Below are 21,183 nucleotides of genomic sequence, written 5' to 3' on the forward strand. Positions count from 1 at the left end.
GGAAGTGACGTCAAAATTTAGGGTAAGCCAAATCGGGCCATTAGCAACGGCGACGCTGTTGCTATGAAAACTCGGGCCACTAGCAACAGCGTTGCTAAGGGCCCTGGGTACGTTAGCGTCGCGGAGAAAGAAAATGCGGAGGGTAAAGGAGGAGGAGAGACGTTGCAACGTCCGGTCGCGGCGCGCCCGCGCCGGCTTCAAAAAGATGACGTCAGGGCCTCTCCTAAGTTCTTTCCTTCCTCCATAAATACACCACTGTGAGAGCGATTAAGACGTCTTTGATGTTCAGAGAATAGCCAACAATTTTCGCTTTGGTGCCGAGGAGATATAACTAAAAGGAAACGATTATTGCTGCAGACGATAATTCAAGAGTTCGCGTCGTAAATTCACGCGGCCAACCTTTCCAAAACAGAAATGGCATACCGACATAACAGCGACGCTGATGCAAGGATGTAGTACGTGACGCCGTTATGAAGAAAGAAAGAAAGAAAGAAAGAAAGAAAGAAAGAAAGAAAGAAAGAAAGAAAGAAAGAAAGAAAGAAAGAAAGAAAGAAAGAAAGAAAGAAAGAAAGAAAGAAAGAAAGAAAGAAAGAAAGAAAGAAAGAAAGAAAGAAAGAAAGAAAGAAAGAAAGAAAGAAAGAAAGAAAGAAAGAAAGAAAGAAAGAAAGAAAGAAAGAAAACGGATTGTTTCGTGGTACGTCAACCAACGACATCTAGTTTCAAAGCGCGGAACTACATGGGCAAGCTCAGCCTAACCTAAAGATAACTGCTTTCTCACTTGGTGCGTCCGTCAAACATTCCGAAAGTAGGTCAACTAGCTTTCTCGTTTAAAACAACAGTTCCACGCAATGCGCATCTCAAGCAGTGCTATTCAGACCTTCAGGTATCACGAGACGCTCCTTTAACGGGACCGCTAGAGAGAAGCACTTAAAACACTGCAGTCACCCCCTTCCGCTGTTAGCCCTGAAGAAACATAACCGTGCCGCGAAACATGCAGAGTAACCGCTGGTTAGAAAGCGCCCGAACAGCCGTACACAGTGGGGTGTAGCGCGAAGCTGCGTTGGAGTAGTGAGGCGCTGTATTGAATAATGAGTAGGCCATCCCTGCAGCAGCCCCACAAGCTCAAACCGGGAGAGGTTCCACGCAAAGATTAACACCGTATACTAACGGCAGATGTAGCATCTGTGAGCGCCTCCGTGAGAGTGCGATGTCCTCTCCTTTAGTCTTGGGCAGACAAAAACATGCACATCGTTGGAAAACGAAAGTACAAAAGATGTTTCTAAACAAAGTTCGAGCATGCGTCACGTGACGCAGTAAAGAAACGTAAATTGCCCCCTCTTGGGGCAAGCATGAAAGCTCAAGTCCTGATGTTCAGGCGAGTTTTTCCCTGAGACTACTTCGTTGTATCCGGTTGACCTCGCAAAGTTCCTTCATAACCTGCTTTTGTCTGGCTTAACAATAGTAAGCACACGGAGCCTGCGTACGAACTCAGCGCGCATTTGTGATCAAACCCCTGACCGTGACGAGAAGGTATACCACCGCCTCTGAACCTGACACCGACAGCTGTACTGAGAACGGCTCGAGCAAAGCAAAGGAAAAGCCAATCCTGTCTCGCGCTATCTCGCCGAAAAGAATGGCAGTCGTGCCACCAGAACAGCCGTCAGAAATTGAAACTCCCCTGAAAGCATAACGCCCCTTCGTATGCGCTCAGTCTACACGTGTGACTCCGGCAGAGAAACTGAAAAATTATTTGGAGCAAATGACCATAGAATGCCCAAATATACTCGAAGAATATCTGTCTAAACTCTCTTGCGTCCGAATAACTCATATTCCAAGTCACCCTTGGCGGTCTAAGTTCGAAGCGCAAGTTATAGTCTATGGTCCATAATTAAAGGGGACACGCCAACGCGCGGCCATCATGCTTCGCAAATCGCTCGCGTCGAGAGTAAGCGAACAATGGCGGTAAAGACGCATGCGCAGTGGAAATGGCTTGGCTGCTCTTTTCAAGCATACTCTTGGTGCCACGCATTCTTGCCCCGGATCTCGGCGGCGGCGCTTCGCGAAGCACAGCGGCCGAGCGCTGCCATGTTCCCTTTAAGTATCACGCCTGCTGTATGTGCGATCAGCCCAACGAGCATGTTTTAGAAATGAGGCGGACAAATTAATATGCATGGTGAGTGATATGACGACGACGAAGGGACGGTGAACCACGAGGATATCACTCATGCTTATGATTCATCATCCTGTTGTTTCCACGAGCTTTCACCCACTATGCAAGGTAAGTCACTTTAGGTACACTTGCTGCTGCATTGGCCGTGTTTTAAACCGTACATGCGCCAATACGTCCAGGCATTGCGACGAGACCATCTGGTAGAGCTTATTATCCAAAACATGGCGAAAAAATATAGCTGCAATTAAATGTAGCTGCCAAAACAAATTAAGGAATTCCTTATGCATCAGTACTACGACCTTATATTCTTCAAGAGATGAATGTTTTCTGAATTTTCTGAGTAGAACTCGGTCGTTATCAATTGAAATACGATACTACGGTTCATCTTTTCTGTCCCTGAGCATGAAAAAGCTGCTGCACCACAGCACTCTGGTCAAACTATCAAGAAGCCACTCAATCAAGAGGCCGATGCATGAAGCACATTGAATTCAACGTAACAAACCTCCGTCACGTCATGGTAATCGCAAAAACATCACAAGATTAAACGGTATGCAGTATAGTAAGGGAGTGAAAACATGGAAAAGGGAGCAACGGATTTTTAGCTGTTGGCTTTTAAGCCGACAGTGCAATTTTGGAATGCTAGCTGACCTAACTGTCAATTCAGTTCAGCAAATGCCATTAAACTATTACAAATTCAGGAAAAGAATGTTAAAATGACTATACGACGGTGTATTTTTTTTTTTTTTAATTTTCGGCTGGTGTTTTGAAAGGAAGACGACATTCATTTAGGCCTCAGATGGTCATCCACGCCATGTTTACACAAATTCCACCACAAATATGGAAAGATATCGAGGGCTCTAAAGATAGCGGCGTATTGCAGTTGAAAAAGAGACGACGCAGTCATAACCGACGCGCATGATGGCTTGCGCTTTTCCATCCAGTTTTTTTTCGAGAAGGAAGTCTGGTGGTCCTAAACAGGACAAGTGTCCCTGCCATAACGTCGGCACCGAACAGGGATACTCATCCCCACACTCCCCTATCCCCAAAATGGAACCCATCGTCCGTCCACAGATTCATTCGATCTCACTCTCCCTCGCATTGCAATCCATGCACGGTAAATCAAACACGCAAATTTATCTACGTCTGTGTGACCTTCAAGTCATGCAGGACAGCTTTTGGAGGTCTTTATTCGCAACTAACGGCCTCGCCATATGGAGGCTTTGCTTGCTTGGATAATGGGGTTTTCCGCCTAAATTCCCTGACCTACCGCTATCTCAGATTCATACATTTGCCAATGCAAAATTCATCAGGGTACATGCATGCTAACGACCCGAGCCTGACGCAGATAGCAAAACCTTGTCTCTGGAAACTTGGTCGAACAACACTCCCTAAACTGTAGCTAAACATGAAAAAGAAAAACAGCGGAACGGGACATAGTTTGCCACACGTTGCCACATCTTCTCCCGTTCAATCAATATTTTTGTTCACATTGTTTTGGCAGCTTGCGGTTTTTCTTACGCATGTGCGCCTTGTTCCGTTTTCGGCAAATCACCAAGTAAAGAAAATTTCAGTTGTGCTTCCAGCGCCATCCTGTGTGCTTCTTCCCCTAGTCAACGCATCCACGTTTTCTACGTACCATGCACCAACTGGCCCAACAAGCTGCACTTCATCAATACTGTGAGTAAACGTCTGCTGTTTCAACTGGAACGTTTATCACTCCGTTAAAACTAGTATACTCGCCCAAAACCGGTAACAAGGTAGACAAATCGCTCATCGTGCGGGTTAACCTGTTCACGAGACTTCGTAAAACGTATAAGGTACGATAAGACGTACAGCCGAGCGTCCGACTGTGCGCACAAGTGAAATATATAGACGCGTCGACGCATTTCACACGTGAGTATCTCCGACAATCGCAACAACTCGCCGTCTAGATCCAGCAGGAGCCAAGAGAATCGGACTGAGGCGGAGACTACACAATCATCGCTGACGATCCCTTCCCGATATGCGCTAGACATTTTTACCAAGTTTTTGGAAGAAACGGTTAAAGGAACTAGCAACATCGAACTTTGCTCGGCGCTTTTGGCACTTACTGCTCTCTTTCACCTACGCGACGGACCTCCTATTTGATTGGAACTTCATTGTTTTCGTCGCAAAAGCCTTCCGTCTACCGCCAAAGCGAAAAATAATGAAACTGAAATTTCGCCTACGTTTTATTCGTGATCTGCCTGGTGCGCTTGCCGCCACGTTTCCCACGGTATTGTCTTGAGTAAAATGGTAAACGTCCATCGCGAATGATGCCCTAGTCTAACTACCGAAGTTGTTCTACTTCTTCGGCAAGAAAATATATAATAGTTAGATTATGCATATCTGAGACGCGTATCGGAATGCCAGACACCGGCTGCGCCCGTGCAGTGGCAGTGGCGTCACGGCGAGTGCGGAGTCGGCATCCAGCATTCCGGTATCTGTCTCCGCTATGCGAAATCTCTCTACACCCGATGGAAGTACATATCGCAATCTGTACGACTACGGCGAAACTTTGGCAAAGAAAACAAAATGCTTCGAATTGCATGCGAGGAAGCGCAAACACGCATGGTAGCGATGAAATGTTGGCTCCAAAGCTTGGCTTGCCAGTAATGACTTAAGCAAACGAAAGCCAGATCAATGTGACAATGTTAGCGAGCACCACTCGTGCCAGAAGCCCCCCGTGCGCTAACCGAAAAAACATTGCACTGGCTGAAGGGGCAATGTGGTTATAACCACAGATGAAATGTATTGACATCAACTCAACAAGAGCAGGCAAGGCTGCTTCTTATAAAGAAAGGGGCCTGCTCTGCGACAGTTAGGAAGGAACATGACTCTGGGAGGAGAGCACACACAACCTCCGGCGAAGCCTTGGGCCTACATCCTTCAGCAACGTTGTCCAAACGGGTATACATAGTTGCGATCCAAAGCTGCGTTAAGCGAGCGAGATCCCACGAAAGACGGTCAGCGCTACCCATAGCGCCTTCATTGGGGAGGCTCCAAAAGACATATTTAAGCAGGCAGAGAAAGTCAGCGGGGGAAGCCAAATAGCTCTTGGAGCATGCTCAGAGAAGCCAAGGTAGAAGCCAATGTCGAAGCCAGGAGCGAAGCTTGCTCTAGGAAGCTGGGTGCGAAGCTCGGTCGGTCAAGCTGGGGTCACATATGCCCTGCACTCGGTTCGGACGCGCCGACAAGCCTTCCAGCCAACAACTGGCGCCCGGATGCACTTTTTTTTCCCCAGCGGCACGTCCTCGTACACACAGCGACAGTATGTGCACTGGTACACATGGGTCTTGCACGCTCACTCGGGGACAACTTCAGAGTGGCAGTGACTGTTCACAGCCGCCTTAAACGACCATCGTGACGTTGAGACATGGAGCGCTCGAGACTGGGCGTTTGATATGCTTCGCGACCCAATGCCCCCATCTAGTAAACAGGGAGGATTAAGGGTCCCGAAAAGTAATCTCTCCCAGATGCCTACGTCACTACCGTGCGATGGCAGTAATGCCCAACGAGGAGGATCCAGCTACCCTCGCGTGCTTCCCCAGCCAAGCTGTGAAAGGCGGTGGCACGCACGTCATTTCCGTGACGTCGCGCCCCCATACGGAAGCCTTGAAAGTATAGGTGGTTATACTCGAAGTCGCCACCAAATTCCCCACGCTATTGTCTCAACTGTGCCTTCATTGCAACGAAACCCATGTCAATTGAAATTCAATTCTAAATCGAACGGTTCCGTTGCCCCAGCAGATAGGACAAGAGCGGGGGTCCATTGAAAAATAACAAAAAAAAAGAGCGTTCGGTTCTGTCGTTTCCTCACCTCCTGGCGACCGCATATTGAGTATATGTATATAGTTGCGTATTTGTATAGAAGTAGGAACGAGACTGGGGGCGCACAACCCTCCCGCCTCCACCGCCACGTAGAACTGTCCCCGAGTACAGCGGTGCAGAGAACGGACGCTGTTGCCGAAGTCCTGAGCGAGGAGGTGGGACGTCCCGCCGCCGTCGTTGTGGTCGGGTGCAACGGTAATAAATAGCCTAGACGTGCTGTACAAACTCCGGGTTGAGGAAGGAGAAGCCCATGAACTCGGTCTGGTCCAGGTTCATCATGAACAGCTTGTCGGTGGGCGTCAGCTCGATCTTCTCGCTCGTGAACTGCTTGTCGAAGTTGCTCACGTCCTTACGATGTTTCTGCGCAAAAGAAAGGAGAGGAGAACAAAGCAACTTTAAAAATGAAAAACTTCGCGCTCTTAATTCCGCGTTGCCTGCACCAACCAGGCCCAGACGAGCAGGCTAAACTGGGACCGCTGTCTGTGTCCTGCGCATGTATTGTTTCGTTTCCAGGCGGTAACGGTTTAAAACATTCAGTATGTATATGGTCAACAAGACCCACTTGCCGAACTGCTTGTTTAAAAAAAAATGAAATGCAAGCACGAGTATGTTACCTTGTTTTCAAATGGCGCATCGGTGGCCACGCCCATTGTCAGCCCCGAAGGCTTGCTAAGCGACGTTTACCATCCTCGGGGAGTTCTGACTGTACGACACGCTTGGTGATCCCACCTGACATTCTTGCTACACCCGTCGCTTTCCCTTTTACGTCTCCTCTTCCCATTACTAGTTAAATAAAAGGTACAGAAAATCGGAACATGTTTCTGTTCTTCCGCCCCGTCATGACACCATGAACGAACAGCACGAGACAAAGCAGCAGACGTCAAAAACAGGCATGACGCAAAAACAGGATACGACAAAAGAGCACAAAAAAAACGTCGGTAGAGCTAAGATCATGCGTATAATGCATCAGTGAGCGTGAGCTGATTTGAATTTGCCGCCAAAATACGCGGAATGGTAGAAGGCTCCGGCAGGCTTTACTCTTTTCCACAGCAATAACGCAGAGGTGTCCAAGACACTTCACCGGCGTGGCACGGCTGCCGATGCGGATGCGACCAAGCGTTTAAATTTTCGCTTGCACGCGCGAGTGCCTGCGTGGTCTTGCTTTCTTCCTCAGAATGCAATGACAGATGCCGCACGCTGTCACAATTTTTCCCTTCATTCTTCAATAAGCCAATTAATAGAGAGTTTTAGTTTACCATGATCCGCGATCCGCTGCCGTGATCCGCGATCCGCTGCCGTGATCCGCCACCGCGCGTTCTACTGCGCATGCCCAGATACCCTTGATGCCGGTAGATGGCGCCACATACTGGATGTCGGCACACAGACCTGGCGCGTCTTGACCAATCAGCTTGTGCGCCCCACCCACGCGCGGTAGTGGTTCACGGTGGCGGATCGCGGTTCACGGTAAGCTAAATCTCTCTAATGACAATCTGAAATGAAAATATACATCTGTGTGTGCATTTTCATTTCAGACTTCCACATGCAGTGTACAAGCAGTGGCAAACCAACATGGCCAAGCTCCGACATTGTCTAATATCATATGTGCTAAAGGTTAAACGGGTAATTGCACCTCTTCAACGATCGAAACGGTCAAGGCTAAATGAAGTCAAGACATGGTTGAAAGCGGGAACTGGTGACGACCAAGCTACTCTATACGTGAGAATGAAGACATCATTTGGTAACTGGGCCAAGGTGCGCGGGTTATAACTCGTAACAATATTACTGCATTGAACAGGAAACGAAATCAGTTTTTAATATCTGACCAGACGAACAAGCCAAAGGCATCGAAATCATTCAGCTCTAATTTGGCCTGATGGCTACCTTTTTGTTTAGGCAAGAATAACTTCAACAGCGCACTACTCTCTGTCGCGGCGGCTTCTGCAGACTTTTGCTTTCCGAGTGAAGATAAGCAGAGCAAAGCGCATTTGACGACAGCGGCGCAATGTGCGTGGCGCTCTACGTGCCCATAATTTTAGTAGACCAACAAAAACAAAAGTAGCAGCACACTTCCGGCTTCTCAAACCCGGGAACTTGACTGTGAACGACAGTGGAATCACACCGGAAGAGCTGTTCCTAATTCGAGGAGACGTGAAAAAAATTACTCACCGCAATCCACGAGAGCCTAGTTGTAGGCCCGCAGGTAATAGCATATAAGGTGTGATACGGAGGCACAGACAACTGAAGGCGGGACTAGCGACTGAACCCGTGCCCTCTGCGGTTATCCGTAGTTTAGAGACTTATATACCATAGTATGATCTGCTAGCAATTCGCTTCCGCGGAGTGCCATCACGAATGCGCAGACGGCCTTGAAGGCGGCAGATAGTACCGCATAGTGGGCGGTGGTAGAGTTAGTGTATAAAATATAAAAGAGCACTGAACAAGGGTACAGGGGCAGCCTCAGTTCGAAAGCCGAGCTAACGTTTCGACAAGCGGCCTTGTATTCGTCTACGCAGCGCAATCATCACTGATTGCGCTGATGAGTAATGGCGCTGTCCAGGCGAAGACAAGTCCACTTGTCGAAACGTTGGCTACGCTTGCGAACTGAGGCCATTCAGCGCCCTTTCACACTGTGTAGTCATCTTTCTCCCGTTCTACCCTATATATGCCTGCTGCGTTGGGACCAATCAGGGCGCCCGGGCGGGCGGCGCGAAGTAGCGAATCACCGAGCGCAATACGCTTTAGCTCTACTGTTATACTTACCATGACAAGCATGAGACGCCGAAAAGCAGCATTGTGGCACAGTGCTAATGATGCTTCTATACAGGTACGATCCGCTCGACAATACGAAGCAGGATTCTTTTTGCACCACGAATTACCAAAGCGTGGTTTCAATGGGCGACTGAGATTCAAAGAAAGTAGAATTTTGACAGACGGAAATCGGTTAAATGGAACTAGCGGTTAAAAACGGAACAATGCACCAGAGTTGGTTGGTTTTGTACTAGGCAAGTAAAAGCAAATCTCGTTAGTCGCAACTAACATTTTCAGACCACCGTGTAAACGCGACGAAAATAGTTATAAAACTGCAACTAGCTAAGTAAGAGCATCACTGACATCCCCTACCCACCCCTGCACCAGAGGCACCAGGCGTACCCAGAGCAGAGGCACGTTGTGGTTCTGTGGTGCTCTAGATAGTAGGACAAGAACGGGGCGAGCTTTGCGATGCAGAGCAAGAAACACTGTAGCATGTAGTTATAGGCTACAGTGCGACTCAATCTCAGACCAACACGGATCGGACGCATTTGGCTTTGAGGAGACTCGAAGCAAAAGCGCGACGCTTGCAGTGACGAAGTGCAATCTGGAACATTGGAGGCAGGCTACTCTGTTGCGGACAATTCGTCCCTTTGGACCTCAAGTGACTCTGAGGGTTTGAAGCTCTACGAACAACCTTCCTCTTTTGCTTGACCGTGCGGTTGACGCCGCGGTATCCCTTTTAAATAACTGGCAGAGGTTTAACCCTGCTAAACCTAGTTAGGCGAAGCAAAAGCGTCATTTCGCTTGGTTTTCTTTGGTTAGGCTTAAGTGTAGACAAGGGCAGACAAGGTTTTGCAGCAGTTAAACTGCAGAGACTATGGAGTCGAGGATGCGGTCAAATGCAAGACGGAGTATGTGATCCAGACTGTGACCATTGGCTCGTTGAAGGTCAAGCGGAGGCCCAGGTTGACCTTAGCTGATACATGGCGTAGTAAGGCTTCCGCTTCAAAAGGGACAGACCATTATCACCGCCTCCGTATTTTCGTCTTTGGTAGTTACGGTTTTTCTCGCGCACTACGCACACTAGACCCACTCATCGCTTACTTGCTGCCCTCGTGGCACACGCCTGCAGTAGCATTCAGCTAGGCATAAGCCTCAGACCGTTTCTTCGGTGTTGTGCGGGACATTTCGCCGCGAAGCAAGCATCCGACGGCAGCGCAGAAACTGTACCGCGCATACGCTTTCGTTGGAAAGGGAGCAGGATATCACGATTTCGAGTGGCCACTTCACGGTAACGGGGTTACGGCGCAGTGAAGATCGAAATACAGCTAGAAGGAATATGAGGCGGAGGAGGAGGAGGAAAAAACTGTTTAAAGAAAATTAAGTCAGACACTCCTAGGAGGGTCCTTCAGTCCAGGAGCCATCTGGCCGTTCCTTCTAGCCTGGTCCGCGCTACTAGTTGTAGCTGATCGGCCGGTTGATTGGCCAGAAGAGCGGCCTCCCAGGAGGAGGAGATGGGGTTTTTGGTGGGAAGAACGCGGACGGGATGTGGGCATTCTCGTGGGCTGGCGTTATAAGCGCATCCGCCAACATGCGATAAGAATCAGCGGTACAGGCGAATGCAAAGTAAGCTTGGTCGGCTGCTCTTTCCGAGCATGCCCCTGGTACCACCCATTCTCGTATTCTGTTGGTGGCAGCGCTTAGCGAAATCAGAAGACCACGCGCTTCCGTATTCCCTTTCATATATTGCTTCCAGATGTACGTAGTCCCCAAGAGCAGTCCGACGAGTATGGGCGAATCCACTAAAAAAAAGCGGCTGAGAAAGCTAATACAAGTAAATTTAGTCGTTTCTCACTAGCCATGTTGTTATACCGTGTGTTCTCTCCGTTCAAGTATCGGTTTCGTCCTGTTTCGGTTTCTGTTCTGCAGATTGTGCTCGTACTTGTGTGTTCGCCTCTACCTCTCTCTCTCGGTCACATAATCCGACGGTATTTATAAACTGCGCTCGGATAATAAATTGGTTTTGGAACATGTACGCTTGACGTGCGACTCCCGTTTCCTCTCCTTTAAGGGCCCCTGAAATGATAGAAGCGGTAATATTCTAATGCAAGAAATCCATAGAGGTGGTCGTTACGAGCGTTCGAGTTAATTCTGAGATTTGCGCGGAGCGTATAATTTCCATAAAATTTTTAAAAAATGCTTCTAGCGACCTCTCACCACCGATCGGGTGACGTCCCCGTGCGCAAAACCCCTGTGACGTCACATGTGCTTGCTGAGCGCGCCACCTCATTGGATGCTCCCAAAATATGTGGGCGAGACAGGGCGTGATAGGGCGTGATAGGGCGTTGTCAGGACTCCTTGCTTTTTTTTTTCTTGCTCGCCAGCTGAGTTGAGAGGGGAGCCTCTTTTCGATCGCCCATATCTTCAGTGCTAATAAAGGTAGCTTAAACATGTGTGTTGGAATGATGATTGATATGATACTAATTGCTCATGCACGTCTTCTAGCTTTTGTAAATACAATTTCATGGGCCCTATAACGGCCGCCTCGGCCGAAGCAGCACATGAAAATTGAAATTTCTGCTGTATTTTACAGGCAGAATGTGTGTACTGACATTTTTTGTCAAATTCGAGTATGACTGAAAAACGCGTTCACTACTTAGGTATAATAAAGATTTTTCACTAATTACACCCTAATTATGCCTAGATTTGGCGCATCGGGACCCGCGGAAATTGCAAAATGCGTGTCCACCTGTCGGGACGAGACCGCGGCGCGAAAACAATTCGCTCAATGCTGAACGCGTTCTCTCTGTGAACGAAACTTTTGATAAACGGAACATATTTCCCCATTCTCTTCAAACTCCATTCAGCCAGAGCACCTTCTGAAACCTCCTTCAATTACTTGCGTAAAGAAAGCCTCATGTGTATCTTTTTCCCGAGCTGTAAAGAAAACCCGAGCAAAACAAAAAATTCGAGGACATTTTAGCAACTAAAGTGATGAAAGGCGAAAGCCTGAGGTGCTGCATTCTGCTACGCGACTGTTGCGGATGTAGCGATGAATGCTGCTACGAGTAAAGCGAGCGATTACTCTTTCACATTCTGCAAGTGCATTTATTCAATGCATTCTGCTTTGCAGCGACGAGATCACGCTCCTTGTATCTTCGCAGTTCTACGTTTACTGTTGTGTGGTTGACTTTACCGGATGCGCGGCATTGATTAGTAATTCATTCTGCACAGTCACTAATTAGTAATGGGTAATTAGTCATAAATTAGTAATTAATTCTAAATCAATCATTAATCATTTATCATTGATTGGCATATGGTCATGACACGCATTCGCATATACTGTGGTGGTGCTCTGTGATTGCTCGAGATCTCCATGACGTCATCCCATCTCGACCGATCAGAACCGCCGCAAAAGCGCGACACTTGCTGACGAAAACGATTGAGGCAATAAAGGCTCTCACCTTAAAAAATCACATGACGCATTTCCGCTAGCCACAACTGTGCTGCTCTTCTCGTTATAGCAAACGGATTCAGCTGCAGCGGGAACTCGACAGCCGGGACTCGATCGATGGCCCATTTGCAGCGGTAGACTGATACACTGTTGGCGTTGAAACCCAGGGAGCTCACAGAGCTCGCAACTTGCATCGTCACGTGCGTCGACAACCTCACGCGAGCGAAGAAACCAGCGCGGGCATATCGGCCTGCCGCTGCAATGGAGCCGTAGTGCCACGGCTGCACCTGATTTCGTTCGCTGAAACCACGATTGAGGCAGCATAACCGTAGCGCAATAACGCAAAAGTCACGCGATTCTTTTTTTTTTTTTGTAATTCGCGGGCTTTCTTTGAAACACGAACTCGAAAGAAGATACGTGAAGCTTTATTTATCGCAAGTAATGGAATCGGAAATTCCGAAGGCGCTCACTCACCAAATCAAATTTATAATGTAAACCAATATTTAGTCATTTAGGAAAATTAACCTAATTAACAGAACTGCAAGACAAAAATTTCCCGTGGCACGCAAGGCAGCACACAGCTGTATGAAACTGGCTTCCTGGCCTACCTCAATTGCTTTTTAATAAAACCCTTGGTTTAAGTTAGCTGGGACACCATTTATTTACAGTGGTCCTGCAGTCCTGATTTGACTAAAGAGGTTTAGGTTCCACAGTACTGCAAGCTACTTACGAGATGGAATATAGCATAAGACTTTCACAAGCCCACTTCCTCAGTATGGCTACAACAGAATGGTGAATGTGGTTAAGCACTATTTTTTTCTCATTTTACAAAATGCTACACAGCTGCCAAAGTACCAGACTGCACACTCCATACTGACCATCAAGTGCATTTACACCTGTCCCAAATGACCCCTTCCCTTTCCTTTAATACATTAAATGTACCTTAAACACCCCAGGTAAGAGCCCAGAGCACTACCACAGACACAATATACAGCTCTCCTCTCATACCCATGCCAGTCAGCGGCATCATCAATGCCTGGAGACCCGCAGCCTTGGGTGATTGCAGTTTCCAATTCCCTTCCAATAAGTTACAAGAAAAGGACAGATGCAATGAGACACTATTCTCGCCATTAGTTAGCACTGTTTTAAGGCAGAAGGCTTACTAACCCAATTAAAAATTTCGTTGACAACTGTTGTTGGCTCCGATCAAAAAAAAAAAGCGCATAGCAATGGCCATTGTCTAGCCACCGAAGTGGCAAGTGTGACAATGGCATGCAGAAGACATTGCTGTTATAGTGCCTAGGATATACTAGGCACTATTTCCTGCGACAAGAGGCCCCCTGCCACAAAAGATGCTGTTTTATCAGCCATCTTGACATCTGAAGCGAGGAATGTGACAATGGCATGCACGATAGATATCCCTGTGACACACAGCTCCACCAGCCTTAAGTGTTTCCCAACCTCAAAAAGCCAGAAGCTTGTCCACAACAGACATCCTGTGGCAATGATGGCATGCACAACAGATACGCCTGTGGTACATAGCCACTGCCACAATCTTAGCTGCATTCCCAGCTCCGAAAAGCCAGAAGAGACGTCCACAATAGATATCCTGTGGCAAGGTAAGAGGGCCCCCCAGCAAAGATGGCATTGCAACAGCTGTCATCTAGCTGGTGATGAGCAACGATGACATGCACAAGATACCCCTGTGGCAGGCAGCCCCCACCAAGACTTTAGCTCTATTCCCAGCCCCAAAAATACAAAAGCCACATCCACAACGACCAGCGGCAAGGGACACCCAACAAAATATGGCATCACAACAGCTGCCCTTTAGATGACCAAAGCGACGAGTGCGGCGATGGCATGAACAACCGATACCCCCATAGCACGCAGCTCCTACCACAACATTAGCTGTATTCCCAGCCCCAAAAAGCCAGAAGCCACATCCGCTACAGATATCCTGTAGCAAGAGAACCCTGCAACAAAAGATGGCATCACAACAGCCGTCATTTAGCCAAACAAAACGAGAAGTGCGACAATAGCATGCACGATCGATACCCCTCCATAGGGCACACAGCCCTTGCCACAACCTCAGCTGTATTTCTGGCCGAAAAAAGCCCTTCGGCTCGCTATTTACTCAAACAACATAGCTAGGAAAGCTCCAAGTGATGCCAACTTTCTCATCTTTTGCATCAAAATAGAGATGCGTTCCGCTACAACATTTCGGATGACATCACATGATTTCTTGTACATAGCATTCATCTGCTAGCCAAGTTAGAGGCTACCTAATGATTGTAATCCCAAACAATGACATATGCACTTGTAATGGCATTTCTCTAACTCTGATTTCACAACTGTGACGTAACCATTGGTTGTATAGTGCTCTGGGCAGTGCCATACGAGTTCTCCTTGCACATAGCATACAGCAGCTAGCGTTAAGTTGAGGCTAGCTCATGAAAGGGATTCCAACCGACATATAAACTCGCGATGAGACATCTTTGCTTTCTCCTTTGTAAACACAAGCACTCTTGAGGTTTGCCAACCATACTTTTTGCCTTCAATTTCACAAAATTCAGATACACTGGTCAGGATCTATTCAATAGATTAGTATACATTATACAGGTGGTTCAGTGCAATCGATCAGTTAGTTTAAATTTTCCATAATTTATATTTTCCCAATTGCTTCCAGTTACTTTTTACAAATGCCGTAACCTGCTCTCTTCTGTTCAGAAACATGTTTAGGTATTGAATTGGAAGCATATGCAAGTAATGGACAGTCTGTGCATCCTGTCAAGTAGGCGCGGCCAAACCTCCCACATCCAGAAATACTGTGCCTATGTGGAGGCTGTACATAATAAATTAGTCCAATTCTAACACAAGTGCAATAATACAGTTCATCAGCATTTGGCAATAGATGTCCTGGTGAATATTTCTTTGCATGTGCCCAAACCCTTCACTCATTACAACTTTTTATCATTAGATAAAACGCATTAGACAGATCAAGCCAGCAATGCTTTGAGAGCTAATGGCAAGGTGTGTGAGCTGCTAGAAGTCTTATGAAGATGTGTAACAGATAGATCTGCGGTGAGGTATGGTTCATGTGCCAAACATTTTGCTCAGCTGCGTACTGTTATGTTCAAGCACCATCAGATATAATAAAAAGAGTTTCACACACATGGACATTTTTCATTTTGCTATTCTGTCATTTTTTGCTTTCTTATACACTGATACTTAGCATCAGCAAGCAATGGCTTCCAAACTGAGCAGTTTGATACCTTTGAATGCATTTTTCATTTTTCCACTTATTTCAATTAAGGAATTGATCAGTTGCATTCAAAACTTTCTTAATTAGCACCATCAGGCATTGCCTTTTCATTCTGAGAATCCTGACATCTTTGAACCCAGCCTTTTTCTTTTCATTTCTTTACTTCATCAATTACAATGATTTTCTTAAAAAAAAATCACACATCCATCAGCCATCAATCACATGGACCAGCAATTGACATGATACAATTTTTTACGCAGCCTGATAATTTCTGACACCGACAAATATTAGTACTACTATGCCGATGGCTTTTAAACCAAATAAGCTGTATAAGCTAATGTGCAAAATCTTTGCATTGTGAGCAATTCATTGGAGTGGGCTGCACCTGAAGGCCGTGATGCACCTTAATTTGTGCTTTTTCCCTTTTTTTCTCCATCCTGCTCACTTCGCAGACTCTTTGTACGTCCGGAGAGAAGCATTTATAGTAAGTACTAAGCTATTTTATGAAAATCTAGCCATTTAATACATTAGTAGATCAATCGTAGCAGCTGCATTTCAACGGAGGCAAAACGAAGAGGCATCCCTGTGCTGTGCAGTGTCAGCACACGTTAAAGATCCCCAGGAGGTGTTGTAGGACTACCAATTTATTTACGGGGAGGGTATACAAAGATACAGGTTATGTTGGCCTAAAACTCATGGTGACACTCCTAGTGTCCAGAGGAATGGGGAAATGGGAAGGTGGGGAGAAGTGGAGGAGTGAGCAATAGTTCGCAAGAGTCTAAAACATGAAAGCACAGACAAAGAGGGCTATCCAGGGTGCCCGCGGATTATCCCAGGTGGTTGAAATCACTCCACAGCCCTCCACTATGGCTCCTCTTTCTCTCTTTCCACTTTCACTCCCACCTTCCTCCCTTCCCTTACAGCACTGTTCAGGTGTCCACAGAGACAAGTGAGACAGATACTGCGCCTTTCCCTTCCCCTGAAGCAATTATTATTATTATTATTATTATTATATTATTATTATTACCTGAAGAGTCGTAAGCATGGTTTGATGTGAATCAGTGGATCTTAAAAGAGCAAGAGCTTTATAACAATGCGATTTCATGCAAAATTTGGAACAAGCACTTCATGATGTTTGAATCTGTAAGCACATGGTCAGAATGATACATAAGGCAGACAGTGATTTGTACTTGCAATAGCACAAAGTACATATTCAAGCTTTCTAAGGATTCTGTCTTCTCAAATTTAGTGCCTCATTTAACGCCCACCTCGCACTAGCAACACAGTGACTGCCTCCATGAATCATGTTATCAATACCAACTTTGCCTCCGGCAGTTTTGTGTTCCTATAAAGCCTATTGTAAGACTTTTTCATGTTCATTTTAACTATTGCCCCTACCTTAATGGGGTACATACACAAAATCATGAGGTTGTGCAAAGCTTGTCCTGGACTTCCTTTGTGTTTGAAGACCTTCGCAGATTAGTCTCAAGGAAGGTATAGAAAATATTTTATTTCTTTTTTAAAGTTTGTGGAAATTGTCACTGGCACATTTACTGTGAGGCAGATTCACTGAAAAAACCACAATCAAGTATTTGTGACGTCATTGCACAGTTTTATGACGCAAGAGACGATTCTGCTGGTCAGCTCATTTTGGCTCTTCTATTGTACCCGTATGTATACCAGCTTGGCAGCATTCTAACAATTCTAACACACAGACGGCCAAAATTATGCTTGATGGCAATATTCACTCGCTAAAATTTGCGAAGGCTGTCATCAACGGCATGGCAATGATCGACAAATGGCTTTGTTGTTAGTCGCCATAGCAAAGACTGGAGTAGCCGGTGGCATAGCAGTGAGGCAGTGTAGCCCTCTCCTTGGCTTTGCGTCAGAAAAGACAAATGTTATCGGGACTGTTGGTATATTCATGCAACAGTAGCATGCCTGCACAAGAGTGGAGTCTTTGGCAAGGGCGCCTCCGTGGGCGAGTCGGACAATGAACTGTGTTGCTCTCTGCCTGCCCTACTCGTCGCTAGGCCTAGTCTGTTTCGCCAGACAGCACTTTGGAATAGGTCACGACAACGCTGCAATAAAGCTTCTTCTGTCACCGCTTTACTATAGGAAGCCTATCATAATAAAATATATATGGCGACTGTCCTCAATCAGCCTAATTTGCTACTCCACAACTAGCGCTGACGACTGTTCCAGGATGCTTAATTGCAGCATTGCTCGGCGCACGTCACAATGGCACTTCGTGGAGATTGTACGCGCATTCTGCGATGTAAGCAATTTGTCGATTTCGGTTCACTGTTGCCAAGACTATAATACTCAATGGCCATTTTCATTCGCTAAAATTTACGAATTTCCTCTTAACAATCACTAGATTCGCACACTTGAAAGTGGCGCTCAAAACGGCACATGAAAGCGGTGCCTTGATCAGTGCGATTTAAAGTATATACTCGCGAGAATTAACTCTCGTTCCTTCATAGTTAAAGCCTCTCCGTCTAATTTTTCCAGTTGCTCGCATAGCGTAGGAATTTGGCCAAAATTTTAGCGAAGCGGGCAGCCAACATCGGCCCTGTTAAGAGCAACAAGTTGTCAGAGTTGGAGACAGCTATTCACAGGCGACAACAGCATGTTCCCGGATAGTTCGTGTTGGCACGGTGTGAAAGGATCACCAAAATGACACAAACATCATGTTTACGGATGAAGTAACTGTTTCCACAGGGTGACTCCGCCATGAGAGCATATGATGGAGTAACAGCAGAGCAGACGAAGCACCTACTCTTTGAAGTCATGAATTTTTGTCCACGCGACATGTAATGTCTTCTGTTTTTGACGTCAAGTAAGAACCTGGCAACTACAAACCGAAACCAATACTGCTTACTAATACAATAAAAAATTATATAATGAAATTTCGGGCTTCTAACAACATGCAACAGAATCGCTACAAACTATTTGCAAAAAAAAAGTACAGCACAAAAATTTGGTGTCCCAACCACTTTAAACACTTTAACAGATGGTGAACAGTAAATAGTTTAACATTGTTCCATCTTTTCATCTATCAATCCTTAACCTCTAATCTGTTCTATTTTATGCCAAAAGATGTCTTACCATGTAAATAAAATTAGAAGAAACCAACTGCGGTCTCAAGCACCATGTCCATGTTGTTGTGTTACCTCGAGGTAGTTAAAAGGGTCATGCCACTGTCATCCAATATATTAGTTTTGTAGTCTGGCAGATAATACTGCGCTTATCACTCCGTTTTCGAAATTTCAGCGCCCTAGACATATTACTTATTTCGAAATAAGTGGCTGAAGTTGACACCGTGAAGCTGCTCCCACCGACAGCGATCACCATGTTGAAGTGCTTGGTGACGTCACAGAGCAATACGGCCACCCCATCGTCTGCTGCTGTGCCGGAGCTGGTGCCAGCGCCGATAAGCGGCCGGTGTGTACTGTGTTTGCGCTTGCTGACATGGCTCCCAATGAGTGTACTCGGCACGTTTCTAAAAACAAAACACAGACTGTAGCGAAGCGCGATTTAATTCTTGGCCAGGCATCCATCTTCGGTGTGACCACCACTACCATCTGATGGCAGCACTGCCCTCACCACTGCAAACACAGTCATGCTGGCCATGCCTTCTGCGCAAGCTGTCTGCACCAACGATACGACGGATCCCACATACCAGTGTCAAAAAATCATGCTAAAATTTGTTTTTCTTGTAACAATAATAGGCCCTCGAAAATGGAGTTTCAAAAATGAATGCTTCATGTGAAATGCCGACCCATACAGACGGAGTTCTTGCTCACAGTTGGTGCGGTGCCTGTCTTGTATGCTAGCTCTGCTGCTAAGACGTCGCCAAAAATAACTATTTCCTTTACTACGAAACAGTGGGGTTGAGAGTAAAGAAGTTTCACGATCGGGCGGTCCATTTACTAAAACGCCTCGCTGATCTTTTACAAAAGTGCCATCTGCTGTGACTTCAATGTGATTGAAGTAATTTAGACCTAGCAACGATTAGGGAGAAGTAGAAAGCCAAAGTGCAGTCATCCTTCACACCTGCAGGCACCGTTGCTGTAAGCTTATGGCATCCGGCGCTGTAAGCCTCATGAGCTTATCATCTACTTTCATGATGCAGCTAGGCCCAGAGTAGCATAAACGATGCTGCTAAGATGGGACGGAAGGGGTATTCAGTGCCTCGATGTAGTGCAACGTGCCCTATACACTATGCTGCTACACTGTCGGGAGATACCCGAAGATTGTGCAAAAGTGCCGTCGAATGGCACTATATACAATGCGCATTTTATGCAATGCTTGTGAGACGTGCTTCAGTGTACATTTGTACGCTGTTCCAGCGGGTCAGTTTGTGCGCCTTTCGTACTCTGGCGTCGACGTGCACCTGAATCCCGCCATCAGATGCCACTAATCCTTAGGTTAAAAGCGCTAACAGAGATCAACGAAAAAAGCTCAGTTTGCGGTAACCTTGCTAAGCAGCATGACTGCTGTTTGGCCGATATTACTGTGGCTTCGCGTCACCGCAGTTGACACTGCTCATGCATAGAACATGTAGCAGACAACGCGGCATCAGCCTATGTAGTCACCGGGTATGCCAGCTGCCAGATCAGGAAACTGTTCACGAAGAAACGAAAATACTAGTTTTAAAAGAACCTGCAGCTCCGATGCAGCTGAAACTTAGAGGTTTAGTTTCTCGGCACATCAGGAATGTATATTCCAATATTGGTGTCATGACTCCTTTAACTTCAATGAAACAGCTAACTGATAAATCTCATCAATGTCTCTTCCTGCTGACGTGGCTAGTTCTCACAGTGTGGCTAAAAGTTCAAAGGAAAGAAAACAAAAGAGTTTTTCAGAAGCAACAAAAATTGGTTATATTTTTCATAAAACATTGAAACGAATATTGACAACAAGCTCTTTAAGCAGTGCATACACTTACCATTGCACATGTTAATATACATACGTATATAATATATATATATATATATATATATATATATTAATGCACATAAAGACTCAATACCATGCACAATACTCAAACAACAACACTGAAAAGTTGAGCAGTAACACAGTTTTCTTTTCCTTTGTGGAGTGGGAGCCTAGTCCTGATAATCTGTATAAACATAGCGCCACTACACACGTGGCAGTTCATCACACAGTGCAAAAAGGGACCAAACCACCGGCAAGGTAAACGTGCCTCTCATAGTTCATCTGGAGGACTGATCAGGCAACAGTTGAACACGTCTAGACAGGTAACCGTATACAACAAGGTATCAAAGGAATGTTCTTTTCTGGGTGTGCATTCTGGAGAAGAAAAAATTGTGCCCTTGATTCTGAATATAGTACTATTATAGATGGCCAAGAAGGAGGGATGCCTTCCCAGCCAGCGCCCACCAAGAAGGTGGGGGGCGGAGAGTATTGCGTAGGGAAGAAGGAGATTCACAAAGAGGGCGCCGGATCCCTTACACGCACTCTACCAGCCTGCTCAAACAGCAAGTGACTAGGTCCCAATGGTCCGAACTTCTGCTACAGCCCCCTACCATTGGTTGAGCTGCAAAGCTACCAATGGGCTGAATACATTAATGCCAAACCAGTTAAAGCATCAAGGTGGACAATCTGGAGGTTCAAATCTGGGATGAAGACACAAAAGAGGGGCTCAAATGAAAACAAGTTGCCCAACAA

General features: G+C 46.2%; 1 protein-coding gene across 1 annotated transcript in view; it reads right to left on the reverse strand.

The window, feature by feature from the left end:
* Positions 1-6,063: 6,063 nt before the first annotated feature.
* The window catches only part of LOC146189461 (protein kinase C, brain isozyme-like), a 119,770-nt gene continuing 104,650 nt past the window's right edge, over positions 6,064-21,183 (reverse strand). The window contains exon 11 of the mRNA XM_084604273.1: positions 6,064-6,379. Coding sequence (XP_084460399.1) covers positions 6,227-6,379 — 153 coding nt within the window. The 3' untranslated portion in view covers positions 6,064-6,226. The remainder of the gene's footprint in view (positions 6,380-21,183) is intronic.

The sequence above is a fragment of the Amblyomma maculatum genome, chromosome 5 (assembly GCF_055883805.1).
Source record: "Amblyomma maculatum isolate TAMU_Amacu chromosome 5, ASM5588380v1, whole genome shotgun sequence".
Lineage (NCBI taxonomy): Eukaryota > Metazoa > Arthropoda > Arachnida > Ixodida > Ixodidae > Amblyomma > Amblyomma maculatum.